Source organism: Bombyx mandarina, chromosome 22, assembly GCF_030267445.1.
Source record: "Bombyx mandarina strain Sakado chromosome 22, ASM3026744v2".
Lineage (NCBI taxonomy): Eukaryota > Metazoa > Arthropoda > Insecta > Lepidoptera > Bombycidae > Bombyx > Bombyx mandarina.
The window spans coordinates 7,042,408-7,059,581 of NC_143228.1; the positions used below are offsets into that span (position 1 = coordinate 7,042,408).

The 17,174-nt window shown below is 39.7% G+C and overlaps 1 protein-coding gene across 1 annotated transcript in view; it reads left to right on the top strand.

The window, feature by feature from the left end:
• Positions 1-17,174, top strand: part of LOC114249270 (uncharacterized) — a 53,066-nt gene that overhangs the window by 16,868 nt on the left and 19,024 nt on the right. Inside the window, exon 2 of the mRNA XM_089737027.1 lies at positions 16,231-16,466. Coding sequence (XP_089593153.1) covers positions 16,385-16,466 — 82 coding nt within the window. The 5' untranslated portion in view covers positions 16,231-16,384. The remainder of the gene's footprint in view (positions 1-16,230; positions 16,467-17,174) is intronic.

Sequence of the window (17,174 nt, forward strand, 5' to 3'; positions counted from 1 at the left end):
CATAGCGGCATTGAAAATAGATGCCAACATCACGATGAGTTGGACGGGTAGAAGTTTAATAACGCGGTTAGATATACCGTCGGAACCGGGAGCCTTGCGAGGACGTAGGTCTTTGATCAAGTCTTTAACTTCCATCGGGGTGACGGGTGGTAACGTATCCGAGGGTGGCAAGGAGGCTCTGCGTTCTACCTCACTGTCTACTAATTCTACATGAACAGGGTCCACGGATTGAGTGCTGGGCGTGCACTGGGTTTGCAATGTATCAGCCAGCAGCTCTGCTTTTTCGTCATCATCAAAGGCCGCGAGTTGGCCTGAGGGGCCTACGAGGGGGGGCATAGTTACTACCGTATCCGATTTGAGAGTACGAGCTAAGCGGTAGTAAGACCTTTGGGAGGGCGCGAGTCCTTCTAAGAAATCAGACCATCTGGCATCTCGGACTTCGGCGATGCGAGACTTTACGTCGTGTTGTAGGGCACGCATTCGAATACGATTTTCCGCGGTAGGATACCTGTCGTAGGCGCGTATCGAGGCGTTCTTAGCTCTAAGGAGTTCCCTAATATCGTCGGACAATTTGAAGCGGTGAAGGAAGTCCTCCGCTACAACTTGTTTCGATGACCTATCTAATGTCGAGGTGATGTGTGATGTTAAGATGTCTATGGCTTCAGCGGTATCCTGAGGAGACGGGGTAGAGTCCGGGTTAAACGGGAGCGATGGTGGATCAGATTCAGCCAGGCTGATGCCCAGCGTGTGCCAATCCACCACAGTCCTCGTGACGGGAACGGAATCGGGAGCGCGACCGAGCTTCATGACGACGGGACGGTGGTCTGAATCTAACTCTGAAACTACTTCGATCGAGTGTAAGCGCAGAGTTACGTTTTTTAATAACGCTATGTCGAGTATATCCGGGCGATGCGCGATATTTAGCGGGTAGTGAGTCGGGGTTAACGGAGCGACGATATCGAAGGCGAGATCATCGACTAACGCGTCAAGCCGCCTGCCATTCGGGGTTGTGGTGTGTGAGTTCCACCTGATGTGTTTACAATTTAGGTCGCCCGCCAGAATGACAGAGCTCCCCATACCGAGCAGCGCCTCAATATCGCTGCTTAGAACGATCTTATCCGGTGGAAGATAAATGGACGCGATAACGATCGGCGCGTGTCCCGTCAGTGAGATTCGGCACACTGATGCTTCGATATTAGCGAGCGCGGGAGGATCGAGCGGGACGCAATGCAGGGCTCTTCTATAGTAAATAACGGTACCACCACCACGGGCAGAGAGCCTGTCGTTCCTGACCATGTTATAGTTCGCGATTTTAGGGTCACGGCGCGCGGGCTTAAGTAGGGTCTCCTGCACTAAGAAAATGTCAATTTGATGGTCACGCAAAAAATCACAAACCTGATCACGTTGATTTGCGAGACCGTAAGCGTTAAAAAATCCTATTGTTACGGATAAGGGTTTATTCTACTAATGTACGCCATTGATTACCGGCGGAGTGAGGGGAGGACGTACGTATTTAACGACGCGTATACGTCAGCGTATTCTTGCACAACGGCGATGAAATGTTGTGCAGTGGAGGCGGCGCGAATGGCGTCACCCAAAGCGTTAACACGCTCAAAGTTGATCGACTGAAAAAAGTCGATCGCTAGAGCGAGATTTTCGGACGCGGTCGGAGGGCAGGTCGCGGGGGAGGGACGTATCGCGGGGGTGGGACGAGTCGCGGGGGAGAGAGTTGTAGCCGTGTTCGTGTACGGCAACGGTTTAGCCCAAGCCGAGACGCTGGGCACCGACGCCGGCACGAAAGCAGGCTTAGCCTTCGGCACAGAGGGTACCGTGGCTTTGATGTCTGGGCCGGAAGCTCGGAGGCGGTTTTGACGGGCGACGCGGCGATTTATTTTTGGAGCTCGGGGGCATCCACGGTAGTTCGCGGGGTGACCTTGTGTTCGGCACAGGACACAGCTAGGCGGTTCCGTCGCGGTTTTTTGGTCGCGAGCGCAGAGGGCCGTGGCGTGATCGCCCAAACACTTAACACATCGGGGGCGCGCGTGACAGTTACGGGAAGAGTGCCCGTACAGTTGGCAGTTATGGCACTGACTAGGAGTGCCTTTTTTATGGGGGACTTCGACGGCAATACCGGAGAGCCTACAGACGGTCCGAATGTTAAAAATTTGCTTACCCTCGGGGTAGGCTGGAGGGCGACTAAAACCATATTGTATGGCTCCCTACCGCGGCCGGTGTGCATGCGGTGCACGGAATTTACTGGTAGGCCTTGTTCTATCAGATCTGCCTTGACGAGATCGGCATCTAGCTCCTTCGGGATTCCACGTATGACAACGCGGAGTTCGCGCTCCTCCTGGAGCGTATAAGTGTGGAAACTTATACGCTCCTTTCGGAGGTAACTTGAGAGGGCCCTATGGTCGTCGGGTGTCGTTACTTTTATTTGAATCCCGTTGGCGAGATTACGGGCGCTGGCAAAATTAATATTTTTGGCCTTAAGGGCCAGGGAAACTCGGTCCCAAGCTGCCTTCTCTTGAAGGATAACCGGGGGAGGGGTCTGAGTTTTAGATTGCGCCACCGGTCGCGGCGACGGAGTGGCACGGGCTGGAGGCGCAACGGGAGTCTGAGGGCGGGGGCGCGACGCGTTCGCGGCTTTGCTAATTTTAGCGGCCGCGAGAGCTCGAGACTCCGCGGCACGCTTCTTACCCTTTTGTACCAGGGTGAATCCATCCGTCGATGAGGCGGGGGCGAGGTCGACCTCCATCTCCGAGTCAGAGTCGGAGGACGAGGAGGCGGGCGCAGGTGACCTACAAGCAGGAGTTTTGGAGGGCGCGACGGAGGCCGCGGATGATCGCGCTGCTGGAACGGTGGCCACGGCGGACGACGCAGTAGTTTTACTCGCCAGTATAGGCGACGCGGGAACGGCAGGCACGACGGAGGCTGCGGTGCTCGATGTAGACGCTTTGCACGCAGGTACAGGCGACGCAGGAGCAGCGAGCACGGCGGAGTCTTCGAGAGAGCTCGCAGTGTGATTGGCCTTGAAAGCCAGAAACTCTGAGGCGAGCTGTGGGTGACGAAGTCGGAGGAATTCCACGAATACAGCGTCCATGATCGCTGAGTACCCAGGTGGGGCGGCCCCGGGTCTTGAAAACACTCGCCTTGCGGCGAGGCCCCAACTTCTCGGACCTGAGCGGTTCTATTGAACACAGGTGGCAATGCGGCGCGATTACTACAGGACAAAGAAAAAGCACAACAAAACAGAAATTAAAAAAAGAAGCAAAACAAATAAATACTTGCAGGAAAACACTTTGTCGGCAAATGTTCCACGAACACAAAAATAACTAAAACAAAACAAATAAAAGCTTCCAGGAAACACACTTGGTCGGCAGATGTATCACGAACACAGGCCGCGCGAACAATGGCCGGGCTAACAAAAGCCGGGCGAACAAAGACCGGGCGATCGAGTGGTCGATGAGCACGTCCGCACGTGACGGGTGCCTCTATCGGAATGAGAAAGAGCTATGACTGTCTATACTACTTACTATTTCATAAGAAACTTACCTGAAGGAGCAATAGAGAGAAATTCCGAGAAAGGACTATGTGTTTCATTAGTTCTGAACAAATTTAAAGCGATTGAAACCCCGGGACAAGAATAGTAATGCATAAACTTAAGGAGGGGTGTAAGGCGTGTCGATTAAATTAATTTAGGATTTTTTGAATACTTACAATATATAACAACTATTATATTTACAATATTTTACAATAGGCGTTCGAGAAATGCGATTCATGAACATTAACACATAAGACTGTGTTGCCCTGAGAAGACCGTTGGAAATAATAGCTCCAATCAGATAATTCAATTTTACATCATAAATGGTCCGACAATGTTACTGTATTCGCTTACTGTTGAATATATGTATGTAGTTTATCTTTCCTAATACTCTAACCACCTCTTGTCGTTGAGATGCGTATCCTCGCCAATGTTCATTCAATATAAGTCCTTATACCTTACAATATAACGTACATTAAATTTATGTATTTTGGTCTTTCTATTTTATTGTTTATTCTACTTTATTGTTGCACTGTATTTTTCAAACTGTTTATTGCTGTACTGTATATTTCAATCTGCTTATCGCAACGTATTCTCTGTTCGAAGGTCAGGAAGGTATGTTTTAAGACGAAGAAGACTTATTAGTGAACTTATTAGTGAAATAACGTAAAGTAATGATTCATTTTTAAGAAGATTTTCAAGTTCCATTTATTAAGTTATTCGTTTGATGAAAAATAGTTGATAGTGCAACCATCAAATATCTATTTGAGATACAATTTACGATAATAGTACGACAGTGAAATATAACAAAACAAATAAAATCGTATGAAGAGTATTGAATATTTTAATATAAATAAATTCACTGGTGACCACTATCACTATAGAGAGAAACTTACAATTTTGTCGGCAAAAGTCAAACATGTTCGAAAGTTGTACAGGAAACGTGTCAAGAAAGTCAAGATAGGCCAGAGTTGCGTTACGTGAACTCGTAATAAAATAAACTTAACTGCTGACGGAGCACTGCTGTATTGACTATTAACCAGAGTTTATCTTTCTCATGAAATACCATCGTTTGAACGGACTTCTGTTATATAAGTTTTAGTTACGTTTTTCTTTACGTGATGTTACGTTACTCCTACTGTTTGAATTTAATAAATACTAGTGCTCGCCCAATTATTAGAACTCGAATTCAATCACTGCTACCAGAACATTTGAAGGAAATGTAATAGTTTTTGTCTGTTGATGCTGATTTCAACAGATATGACAAGTTGCTAGATATTGAACGATTTAATTCTTCTATTACAAGGGTGAGACGTCTTGGGCCAGATTCTTTGTTGGTGATGACGGGACGACGAGTACGAGGCCAGGGGACGATGATTTGCAACAAAATTAATGTACTATTAGTTTGTACAGTTTCTATATAAGTGGCTACAATTAGTTTTTCTTTTACTTTGATATTCATTCTTGCTTCGCTTTATTTTTTGTTTCTCTAATAATATAACTTTGTTTTTATTGGTGACAATCTTTAATTGGCTTTCACTTTCCTATTTGTTATACTATTATGTTATAGCTGTTGGTCTTCCTTGAAATAAATAAATAAGTAATATGTAACAACGTTTCGCCTTTTGTATTGTTATTGCAATTTTCAAAACTATAATATTTTTTCATTATATATATATTAGATTTATTAGATTTCTGACCACAGTTTCGCTCGCGTGAATTCCGCTTTACACAAGCGTCGGCGGGAACCTATGAGCAGTGAAATGAAAGACTATCTATATTATTTCCTAGGGTTGAAATTATTACCATACCGAATTTCGTCACAATCGGTTTAGTCTTTTGAGGGCGAAAATGTAACGGACAGACAGAGTTACTTTCATATATAACGATATTATTTCCTATGTGACTTCTGTTAGGAGGAGTGGCACACGAGAATCCAGGAGGCAGCTATTAGAGGAGGCCACGGCCTTCAGCATTGAGGATTATCCACGCAAGGAGGGGAGAACTTCTGTTAGAAAGTTTACGATTAAATTAAAAACTTTTTTAAATTACATCGGAAATTTATGAACAAGTTTACAAAGCCTAAATTCTGTTAAAAATTAACTTTTTTATTTCCGGTGATGAAAGTGAACAAACAAATAGACTGACAATTTTTTTCTTATTTAATTATTCTCTTTCTATTATTATTACTTTTCTTCAATGTGCAGACACCAAATTCTACTCTTTTATCATTTTTCTTCTCAATCGTTTCACTTTTAATAGTGCGGTTGTCATCGTTATGTAGTCTTGGAATGGGAATTTGAAGGGTTGCGAGATGCCCGGCTCCCTTCCTGCTCATCTCACTCTGCTGTATTTATTTAAAAGACCTCCCACTGTAGTCTTGACCATTATTGTATACATTAAATTGATATTTCTAAACTATTTTATCGATAAAACGAAAGTTATTCAATTTTACTAAACAACCAACAGAAAATCAGTCGACAAACACACCATTTTATATTTAGATTCAGTTTTATATTACAACTTCATATGAAGCTTTCTATGCACGTTATAAGTATTAATAGTACGTTGTTTTTGTTTCATTGAAGCTGTTAAGAATGTAACAAAATTGCTCGGTACACGAATGTATATAATACTGACAGTTTCCTGAAAGAAAACTATAAAATTGCATTAGGACAAATACAAAATGAACTAAAACTATTAAGCAGTTCTGATCCCGAGTTTACCAAAACTGCGAAGGTCGTGTGAAAGTCAACCGTCTGTAAGAAGGCGAGTTAGGCTTATTCTCGGGGTAGTAATCTGAGAGTCAACTTTTAGAGCATTCTTTTACATTATTTGTGTGCTTAATAGTAGTAGTACTGTAAGTCTGTACGATAGATTTCACCATCCAGTCTATTTCCACCATGAAGTAATGAAGCGTATACAGTGGATTTCAAACTCTTAGCTCAAAGTGGGAGGCGCAATTATTTGCATTGCGATGTCTATATTCTCTGGTAACTAAATAGCATTAGTTGAACCGTGAGGTCATTCCCTCAATTAAGCAACAAACAAAAAATAATAATAGCTCGTTCACTTATCAATGCATCAAAACAACGTCTCATCAAGTTTTTACAAACAATAGACATAGTGAATTACTAAAGTCACATGAAAATAAATAAAAAATCTTCACAAAAACTTGGTTATTCATATGAAGTGATTCTTATCATCGTTTGACTGATCAAAGGGATACTCTTTATGTATTTTAGATCGGATGAAATAAGCTAGCGTAAACATTTTCATATTTTCAGTGCGACAAACAGCGAAATAAGATCTAGTTTCTAGCTCGGTCAATAAATTTACATCATTCTTGGTGACATCTTTAAAGCCTCGTGTAGATTACAAGTACATCAAATACCTAACCGAAGATTAAAAGTAGGTACCATCGGCCTATTTTCCGTTTGATTGTTGTCGTTAAGATAAGTGAGATTGACTTTAGTAGGTTAATGTGTGTTGACAGTAAGCTTCTCTACCCACTTAGTGCAAGAAAACATGATAATTTCTACCCATCTAAATTTAAAGGCATCGCCCTAGTTGAAGTTTTCATATTTGGATATTTTACTTATTAGACCAATCTTGTAAATAAATATGTGTCGAGACTAAAAGAGTCAAAGAAACAATATTTATATTGGCGTTCAGTTGACAATACGTGTGGCTTATGAAACTCAAATCTATTTTTAGAGCCGGAATCAAGTAGGTAGTAAGCATTGGCTAATTTTAATACCTGATATGTTCGTTAGTCCTAGAGACTGTACTTTTAGTAATGCTGGCCACAACTATAGTGTATTTCCAACTAGGGTGCTAAGGAGGAAAACTTTTCTTTGGTGAATGTAGATTAGTGAGTATTTTTTTTGGAAGTTAAAACTCATGTTTACTTCTTTCGAAACTACAGAGCATGATTGCTTTGCATCAGAAATGTTTTGTGTTATAATAACGTGAAATCTTCCCATGTGGGTGTACTAAAGCTAATAATATTTTTTAATTAAAATGTAAGGACTTCTTTACGGTATTTTTACACACGAGTTATCTAATTTTGTAATATATCGCGACTGACAGCGTATGAATGTCAGAGTTTAATATCTCACAAGATATTTTCAGACGGATTAGGATTACGTGCGCAGAAGTAAAGGACCGTAACGGCGTAACCAACCAGAGCCTAATATTTACCTTTGGCTCCAATTTATGTTCGTAATTTTTTAAATACTTTTTTGAGGGCTATTCTAATCACAGCTGTCAACCTTTCCCGTAAAGAGTAACGAAGGCTCGGATGATGTAAGTCACTCAAGATAAAAGAACCAAACAGGCGGAATTCGGACTCCTTATATAATATTAAATATACAGTGTAAAGTATAGCGAAACTGAAATTTATTGTTGTCTTTATAAAATGGAGATTTCAAATTATTGTTAAATTAAAAAAAGCTGGTCATGGGTCGTTTTCAATTTTGTCGCCAAAAAAGTAAGGATTTCATGAATTTAAACTTTCTCTAAATTTCCATTTTTTGTATTTAGGCATGTTCAGAATAAAAAATGCTTCATCATAATCAAGTCAATCACTTATTGATAATATTATTTAATATTCATTTATATTTTTCATTTTACGCATTTGATAACGCCACACGGATGACAATTTAAATAGGAACTTTTTTAAAAAGCTTAGAAATCGTACTTCTTTTGTTTTTAATAATGCTCTAATATCCAGCTAGTTTTCCTTGTATTATAAACTGATTAAATAACATTGCCGGATTTCAACACGCATTACTGGAAAAATAGCAAACAATTCAGAATTTAAATTTCAAACCAATGATACGAATGAGATTTGGAGATTTGAAGTCGTCGTGGCCTAACGGATTAGACGTCCGGTGCATTCGTGTTGAGCGATGCACCGATGTTCGAATCTCAGGCGGGTACCAATTTTTCTAATGAAATACGTACTCAATAAATGTTCACGATTGACTTCCACGGTGAAGGAATAACATCGTGTAATAAAAATGAAACCCGCAAAATTATAATTTGCGTAATTACTGGTGGTAGGACCTCTTGTGAGTCCGCGCGGATAGGTACCACCGCCCTGCCTATTTCTGCCGTGAAGCAGTAATGCGTTTCGGTTTGAAGGGTGGGGCAGCCGTTGTAACTATACTGAGACCTTAGAACTTATATCTCAAGGTGGGTGGCGCATTTACGTTGTGGATGTCTATGGGCTCCAGTAACCACTTAACACCAGGTGAGCTGTGAGCTCGTCCACCATCTAAGCAATAAAAAAAAGAGTAGTTTTTAATGTAACAGTGTTTAGTAGTTTAGTAACTCCTAATTTAACAGTGTTTACGAATATATAGTTATAGGATCACGTGCCTGTTGTCATGACAACGAATTTACAGTACTTATAATTACGGTAATAATAAGGTTATGAGAATTAAATCAAATAATTCGCTTTTGACCCCAAATTTGAACGCGATCCTCATGTAACAATTTTGATTTTACGAATTTTATAGGAGTTTTACCAAATTATATCTTCATATAGAAGAATTTATGCGCATATGTGCAAACAAGCTTATGGCTTATCTGTGTTGGTAAGTAACCCTTGTACCCCTTATAATAGTAATCCTTATACGTAAGGTTAAACCGTGAATAATACTGTATGATTCTAGTTTTAAGATCTTTTCTAGTTTGCTATAAACTTTTTTACTCCAATCTTTTATTACCCGTCTCATTGATTATGCTGATTTATATCACCCTGACAGTTTTCAAGATCTTTAATATGAGCCAACAGTAAGATATTATAAGCTAGATAAACAGTCTCAATAGCTGATTAAATTCATCTTGGGCCTATGTAAGTATGACCGTATTTTCCGTTTCCCATCTAAGCTGACATAGCTCTCAGATAGAGAGCCATATTACCTCAGTGTAGAAATGTACGTTTAGTATGCTGTCTTTATTCTATTCTTTTTGGTCTTTATTCGCCTACGTATCTTAAAAGATTTTGTGAATATATTAGCAAGAGTGTCCGATTCACAAACATATTTGAGAATCATACTCTGCTTAATCTGTGAGCATTTTGAATTTACACAAAATTAATCAAAATGAATTCTGAATTTTTTTTCGCAGAATTAGTGTAAGTGGCTTATATTATATTATATATATATATAGCACTTAATCAGGATCAATACCAAGTAAACTTTTGGGATAAAGAAATCTAAAAATAATTGGTGTGTTTTGGTAGTAAATTTTTTTAAAAGAGAGTGTATACGAGCTTCTATACCATGAATTCAAATATAAAACCCATTTAATTTATTTAGCTTTCCGACATAAAACCACTCATTTATGAAATTGTGTAAAGCAGAGATTTATAGGGAAGTTGTCGATTTCCAAGACAGTGGTCGTTCAAGCATGAATGGAGCAATAAAATGGAGTGTCAATAGCGTTACAGTGCCGACCGAGTCGTACTTGTGCCGGAAGCTTTGACACTATTCTCTCTTAACTGTTTTAATGTTAAAATGGCCGTTAAAATATCAAGAAAGTTTGTTAAAAGAATTCTAAAAATCAAGATTTTCAATAGTGTAAAAAAATTGAGCGTGTAAAATTTGTATTTGTTTTTTTTATTGTATTTATTTGTATTTGTATTTATTTCGTATTTATTTTAGTAATGAAATTATAACCTAGTGTTTATTTTTACTCATGTCTACTATAATTCTTTAAATTATCGTCATGTATTAACTTTATCACAGCTACGCACTTCTTGTATCTTTCACTTCATCAACGAGGGTTAACTGGAAGAGAATGCCTGCATGGCGTTAAATTCGTCTTTGTACAATATTTTTGTACTATAAAGAATTTTCAATCAATCAATCAATCAATCACAATTTGTAACTTCGCACAATAATTGGAAAGCATGATTGCTCTGCGGCAGAAATAGGCAGGATAGCGGTAAAGCTAGCTGTTCGGGCTTACAATACGATCTATCACCAGGAATTACGTAAATTTTAACTTTTGTGGGTTTGATTTTGTTATACGATGTTATTCCTTCACCGTGGAAGTAATCCATGATCATTTTTTATCATTGGAAAATGTGGTACCTGCCGGCGGGATTCAAACACCGGTACAGTCGTATCGGTCGATACAAATGCACCAGATGACTTAATATTTAGGCAACGATGACTTCAAACTGATACTGCAGACGGTAGAAGGTGAACAAAATTTCCAAACATTTGATTTACCAAGACTTTTTAGAATGAGGGGACGAGCTACGTGGTGTCTACGCTGTAGCACAATTCTATATTTTTCCGTAAGTGTCGTAAAAGTCATGTCTCAAGGTCACTCTCACCTCTTTCATGTTCGTCTGTCTATGGGGCTCTGGTAGCCATTAAAAGTCAGATGAACCTTTAGCTAGTTGTATCTAACGAGAAAACAATCACACAAAACGTAATGAAACGTGTGAATATTCAACGAACAGCCATATTATCTTTATTATAATTGTGTTAAATCGGTAGAAGTGTTAAATGTTACATGTGTAATGGGTTTTGAGGACGTGACGTCTGCAACGCGACATGCGAAGGCTTGTCGGCCTATTCTTTACGAAAATTGACACTTGATTTTCTGAGCTGCTTAATATTCATAACAGAATTTATGCATTACTCGAATCGGGAAGAGTTGAAAACGTGTATCACATTACATAAAGTTCGTAAGGTCAAAAGTTCTACGCTTTATAATTTTGCCGTGAATAAAACGAAATACTCGTAGTACATCCGTCACTTACATGTGCATTAATTGTACATATTAAGCATTAAGATACTTTTTTTAAATTGGTAGACATGAGGTGACGTTGGTAGATGTGATCGAGCTCACGGCCTACCTAGTGTTAAGCGGTTAGCTGGGCCCATAAGCATTATTTCATGAATGCCACCACGCGTTTTAAAATATGAAGCCTTTATCTCCTAGTATAATGGCTGCCTCACCCTTCAAACGGGAACGCATTACTGCTTTAGAAATAGGTAAGGCTGCACCTACCAGTGTGAGCTCACAAGACGTCCCACCAACAGTAATTCCTCAAAGCATCGTTTTCGCGAGTTTAATTTTTACACGCTGTTGTATCTCCATCGCGAAAGTTATTTGCAAAAAAATCGTGAACTATTTAATTTAAAAAATATCTATAAAGTAGTATATATTAGATGAAATTGTTTGATACTTTTCTGGTTTTCGAGTTTAATCTTTAACATGAATAGTCGTTCTTAACCGTGCGGTAAGTGAATTTCACATTTCTATGCACATAAGCCTTTGTTGATGGCGTTGTAGCTGCGCTTATAGGATTATGCTATTGTATTAAGCGTTTAGTCAATATGATTTTTTTACTGCTAATCGGAACAGGTTCAAAGAGCTTCTAATATTTAATTTTAAACGACTTAATAGAAATTTACTTAAAGTATTTTAATGTGAAAATCCTTAGGAACAGTTTATTACTGGTGGTAGGACCTGTTGTGAGTCCGCGCGGGTAGGTGTAGATATATACGACAAAGGGAAGATCTTCCACAGAGCGGGTGATATTTGCTCGATAGACCGACTGTCCGAATGTTTTTGTTCGGAACTTGTACATATGCGCTTTATCTTGAAAATGTCGTAAGCGAGATTCAGGCATCTGTCAATTATCTTGCGTTGTATGATGGCTACCCGCCACATAGATACCACCACCCTGCCTATTTCTGCCGTGAAGCAGTAATGCGTTTCGGTTTGAAGGGTGGGGCAGCCGTTGTAACTATACTGAGACCTTAGAACTTATATCTCAAGGTGGGTGGCGCATTTACGGTTGTAGATGTCTATGGGCTTCAGTAACCACTTAACACCAGGTGGGCTGTGAGCTCGTCCACCCATCTAAGCCATAAAAAAAGAAGAAAATACACTTTTAAAGTATCTTATATGAATAATGAGGCCAAAATGATATTGAAGCTGCGACTATTAACTGTTGTTGCTACTACATAGTAGATAGCTTTTGAAATAATTATTAATGAAAAGAATCATTGAGAATTAACAGAAGACACATTTTACTAAGTTACTATCAACTACATTTCACATAAAACCTGCCTAACATTAAATGTCATCCGCTTATTATTTTTATTGCCCTCACAGGCAGACAAGCATTTGTTTGACCTGATAGTGAAGTAGCTAATGTGGCTCATGGACGTCAGCTATACCAGGGGCTCAGCCAAACCGCGGACAACTAATTTATGTTGAGGCAACACATGTTTGATGTTTTATTATTTAAGCACTAACTCAGTTTATACAGTTTGATATATTACCTGGTGCTCGTAAACAACGGGCCGAGTGGAGCGTCGGTAACGTGGCAATTAGTTAGACAGCTTGCCAAACAACCTCAGGCTTTCAAACTCTCCCGCTTGGAGGCTTGCCTGCACCTTGCACAACGAAACTAATAAATATACGACGCGTCTACAAATTGCTTATAACGTAGACTCGATCTAACCAAAGTGCCCGCTTACAAAACGGACATACGTACGCTCTAAAGTTACGGATTCGTAAACGTGTTCAATTGTTTTAGGGCTTATTTTTCAATAATCGAAACAGGGCATTTACTAAGAAAATTATGTATAGTTAGTTTGATTATTTTGTATTTTTAAAATATAATATACCATGGAAGTAAAACAGTTCAGTACATTGGCGCTTACTAAAATACAATTGTTCTGCCAATGGTACACCCGAAATCCTCTCAGTACAGAACACAATCAACTAAGAATTCTAATCTAGTCCTGCCTATTTCTGTCGTAAAGCAGTAATGCGTTTCGGTTTGAAGGGTAGGGCAGCCGTTGTAACTATACTGAGATCTTAGAACTTATATCTCAAGGTGGGTGGCGCATTAGCTGTAGATGTCTATTGGCTCCAGTAACCACTTAACACCAGTTGGGCTGTGAGCTCATCCACCCATCTAAGCAATAAAAAAGAACTAGTGAAAAGCCTCAGTGGAAACAGCGACTTGAAAAAGCATATGCACAAGTTAAGTCTAGCAGTTGATTCAGTTTTACAGTCTGCAGATATTGTGAGGAGGAGGAGGATGAAGAAATCTCTTCAAATATTATAAAGCTGCTGCGCCTTAAACAGCAGGAGGTAGTCAGTGTTCAAAGAGCACATCCTTTATCCTGGAGAAGTGAAGAAAAGATATCTAAAGAAGTCCAGCTTATGCTTGATTTAAACCTGACAAGACGTCTCATAATCGGGGAAGGCACAAAAATCCATATGAATCACAGTGACAGCTGTGCTTATAATCCCACCACCTTTTGAGAGCAATGATTTTTTTTTTATAATAGTAGTTATGTTGAATATCTCATTTCTAAAATAATATTTTTTATTTGTTGTTTGTTATCATATGGCCAACTTCAAGCGACATATATAACCAGTCTTTAAAGGTATCGTATTGGTTCGTATCAACTAATTCGCAAACAAACACAAATTCGCAAACAGCTGGTACTATAGTTAGTTGGAGTATACGTAGATAGTTCGCATTCCAGCAGCGTCAACGATCGAAATGTACGACAGCGCAGACGACCAGCGACCATTTATTGAATGTCGCGAAACAGCGCGTGAACCCATTAGTTCTCAACATGCCCGAAAAAGTGTCGCTTTCTCTGCAACATAGCGCTATCCCGAGCTATTCAATTGCCGAATGTATTTTATTCGAAACCAATCGATCTCTCGATAACAAAACGCACGCTGTGAATGGAGTGTCTCGCGAGAGGCGATAAATCACCGACGTCTAAGATACGTTTAATGAAAAGATCTTTGCTCTCGTCCTGTTTTATTGCCATTGAACGTGCTGTTTGTTCCAATTCCAAATACGAATCTACATATTAAGGAAGAAAAGACGCATCGGCAACTTCTGTTCTGTTAGCTGAAATTTATTATCACTGAAAAACAGGACAATGTATATAATAATATACTTCTCAATAAAATATGGCTAATGATAAGGTTAATCATGGGCATGTACACGAAATAACATAGGTGCTTCAAATCATTACATTCTGTGTGTTGTCGGACAGTTTCCTCTTACAAAGACCTCACAAGATAAGGGTTGAGAGTTTCAACGTATAAATTATATTTATGTGGTTCAAGGCCTTCACTATTTAAAAAAAGACTTGTAGCACTCGGAGACTGCCGCGGTAAAGCTATTGCATAGCATTTTTTATCAACTTATGCAATTATAAATCGACAATAATAATTTAATATTGAAACAACAATAAAATAAGATTCGGCGAGAAACTCAGTGGGCTAACTTTCAATGAATCTGCTACATTGTGAGTATTCCATTTTGACCGCGCACTCACTAGAGGGCGCTACATGGGATAGAGACACGCCTTTGGATACTAGTTCTAACTCTCACTGACCCAGAATCAACGGTTTAGCTAGTTTATTTTTAATGCCACTCCAATCACTGAATGAGTAGTAGGAGTAGTAATAAAATTCTTCGACTAAGCGATGGCACACCCAACGCATTGTAATGTGATATAATTTTCTATTTTACAATTCCGTTTGTCGCCGATAGATGGCGCTTGACGCAAAAGCTGAATCGCGCTATCGTTGTGTTACCCACGAAATTATATCACATACTTTGATAGTACATAAATCGATGTTTAGACTTCTTACTTTAAACACTACACAAGCGCAACGTGTGAATGTGTTGAACGCGAGCAACATGGTAGGCGGAGTGAGGGGTGGAAGGTTATTTCGTTACGGCATTTCACGATTCCGCTCTCAAGCCGCGCTCAAGGCCCGCGATAAAATCTATGCAATAGCTTAAAAACAAGTTACTTACTTTATACTGTGTTATAAAATAATAACTTATGATAGAAATAAGCACAGTTAAAGTAAATTATTTCATAAATGAATACGTTCAGTTTATAATATCAGTTGGTATCGCTCATTAATTAGCTATTAGCTATGATTCAATGTGAAAACACTAATAAGCCATATTGATACCTGCTGTAACACATAATACTAGTATGTAGTGAACAGATTACCATATTAATACAGATTACTATTGAAGTTGTATTGTAACGTCGCTAATTACGGACCGAGTGTCTGAAGTAGTTGTGGCAAACCAACATATACTATGTATAACAAATACATCTAATAAATAAATACCAGGTAGGAAGTCGTCGTGGCCTAAAGGATAAGACGTCCGATGTATTCGTATGTAGCAATGCATCGGTGTTCGAATCCCGCAGGCGGGTACCAATTTTTCTAATGAAATACCTACTCAACAAATGTTCACGATTGACTTCCACGGTGAAGGATAACATCGTGTAATAAAAACCAAACCCGCAAAATTATAATTTGCGTAATCACTGGTGGTAGGACCTCTTGTGAGTCCGCACGGGTAGGCACCACCACCCCGCCTATTTCCGCCGTGAAGCAGTAATGCGTTTCGGTTCGAAGGGTGGGGTAGCCGTTGTAACTATACTGAGACCTTAGAACTTATATCTCGAGGTGGGTGGCGCATTTACGTTGTAAATGTCTATGGGCTCCAGTAACCACTTAACACCAGGTGGGCTGTGAGCTCGTCCATTCATCTAAGCAATAATAAAAAAAAGGTACATTCCTCTTTACATTCTATGTATTTAAAATGTATCGTTTAAAATAGAAATGTTCTTTTGCAGATTACGTCTACATTTAAACGAAAAAGGACACAAAATGTTACGATGTGGATCTTTGTAAAGGCCGGCATGCGAAAGAACAATCTGTCCAAGTCGGTTTAAATATGAAGGAGCTTGTGAGGATGGCGCACCAGAGCCGTCACGAAGCGGTCGTGACATGACGTGTGGTCGCGACCTCACCTCTACAACTTACAAGATGACTTCCAAGCTCGCCGCCCTCCTACTCTGGCTCGGTGGAAGTAAGTATAATGATAAAATCCCTTAGACAGTATTTAAAAGACGAAATCGGTAACTACCTGTCTCAGGTCAGGTCAAATAGTTTGACACACTTTTTTAAATTTATCTTAATATATTATATATTTCTTCTGGGCGTGTGTTTGTCACTGAACTCCTTTAGAAGTCGTCGTGGTCTAACGGATAAGACGTCCGGTGCATTCGTGTTGAGCGATGCACCGGTGTTCGAATCTCAGGCGGGTACCAATTTTTCTAATGAAATACGTACTCAACAAATGTTCACGATCGACTTCCACTGTGAAGGAATAACATCGTGTAATAAAAATGAAACCCGCAAAATTATAACTTGCGTAATTACTGGTGGTAGGACCTCTTGTGAGTCCGTGCGAGTAGGTACTACCACCCCGCCTATCTCTGCCGTGAAGCAGTAATGCGTTTCGGTTTGAAGGGTGGGTAGCCGTTGTAACTATAATTGAGACCTTGGAATTTATATCTCAGGGTGGATGGCGCATTTGCGTTTGCAACCCTTTTTTTAACTTATTTCTTTATTATTACTTGTTCTAGACGTGAAATTTCTAAATAGGGCACAATAAGTATACCGCTACCTACGCCTACGGTTGAGGGATCTATCTGGATTTAAAACGGCTGCTTTCTTTAGAATTTACATATAGATATGTATATAGCTCTACCTCTCGTAGTAAATATAGAAGGGC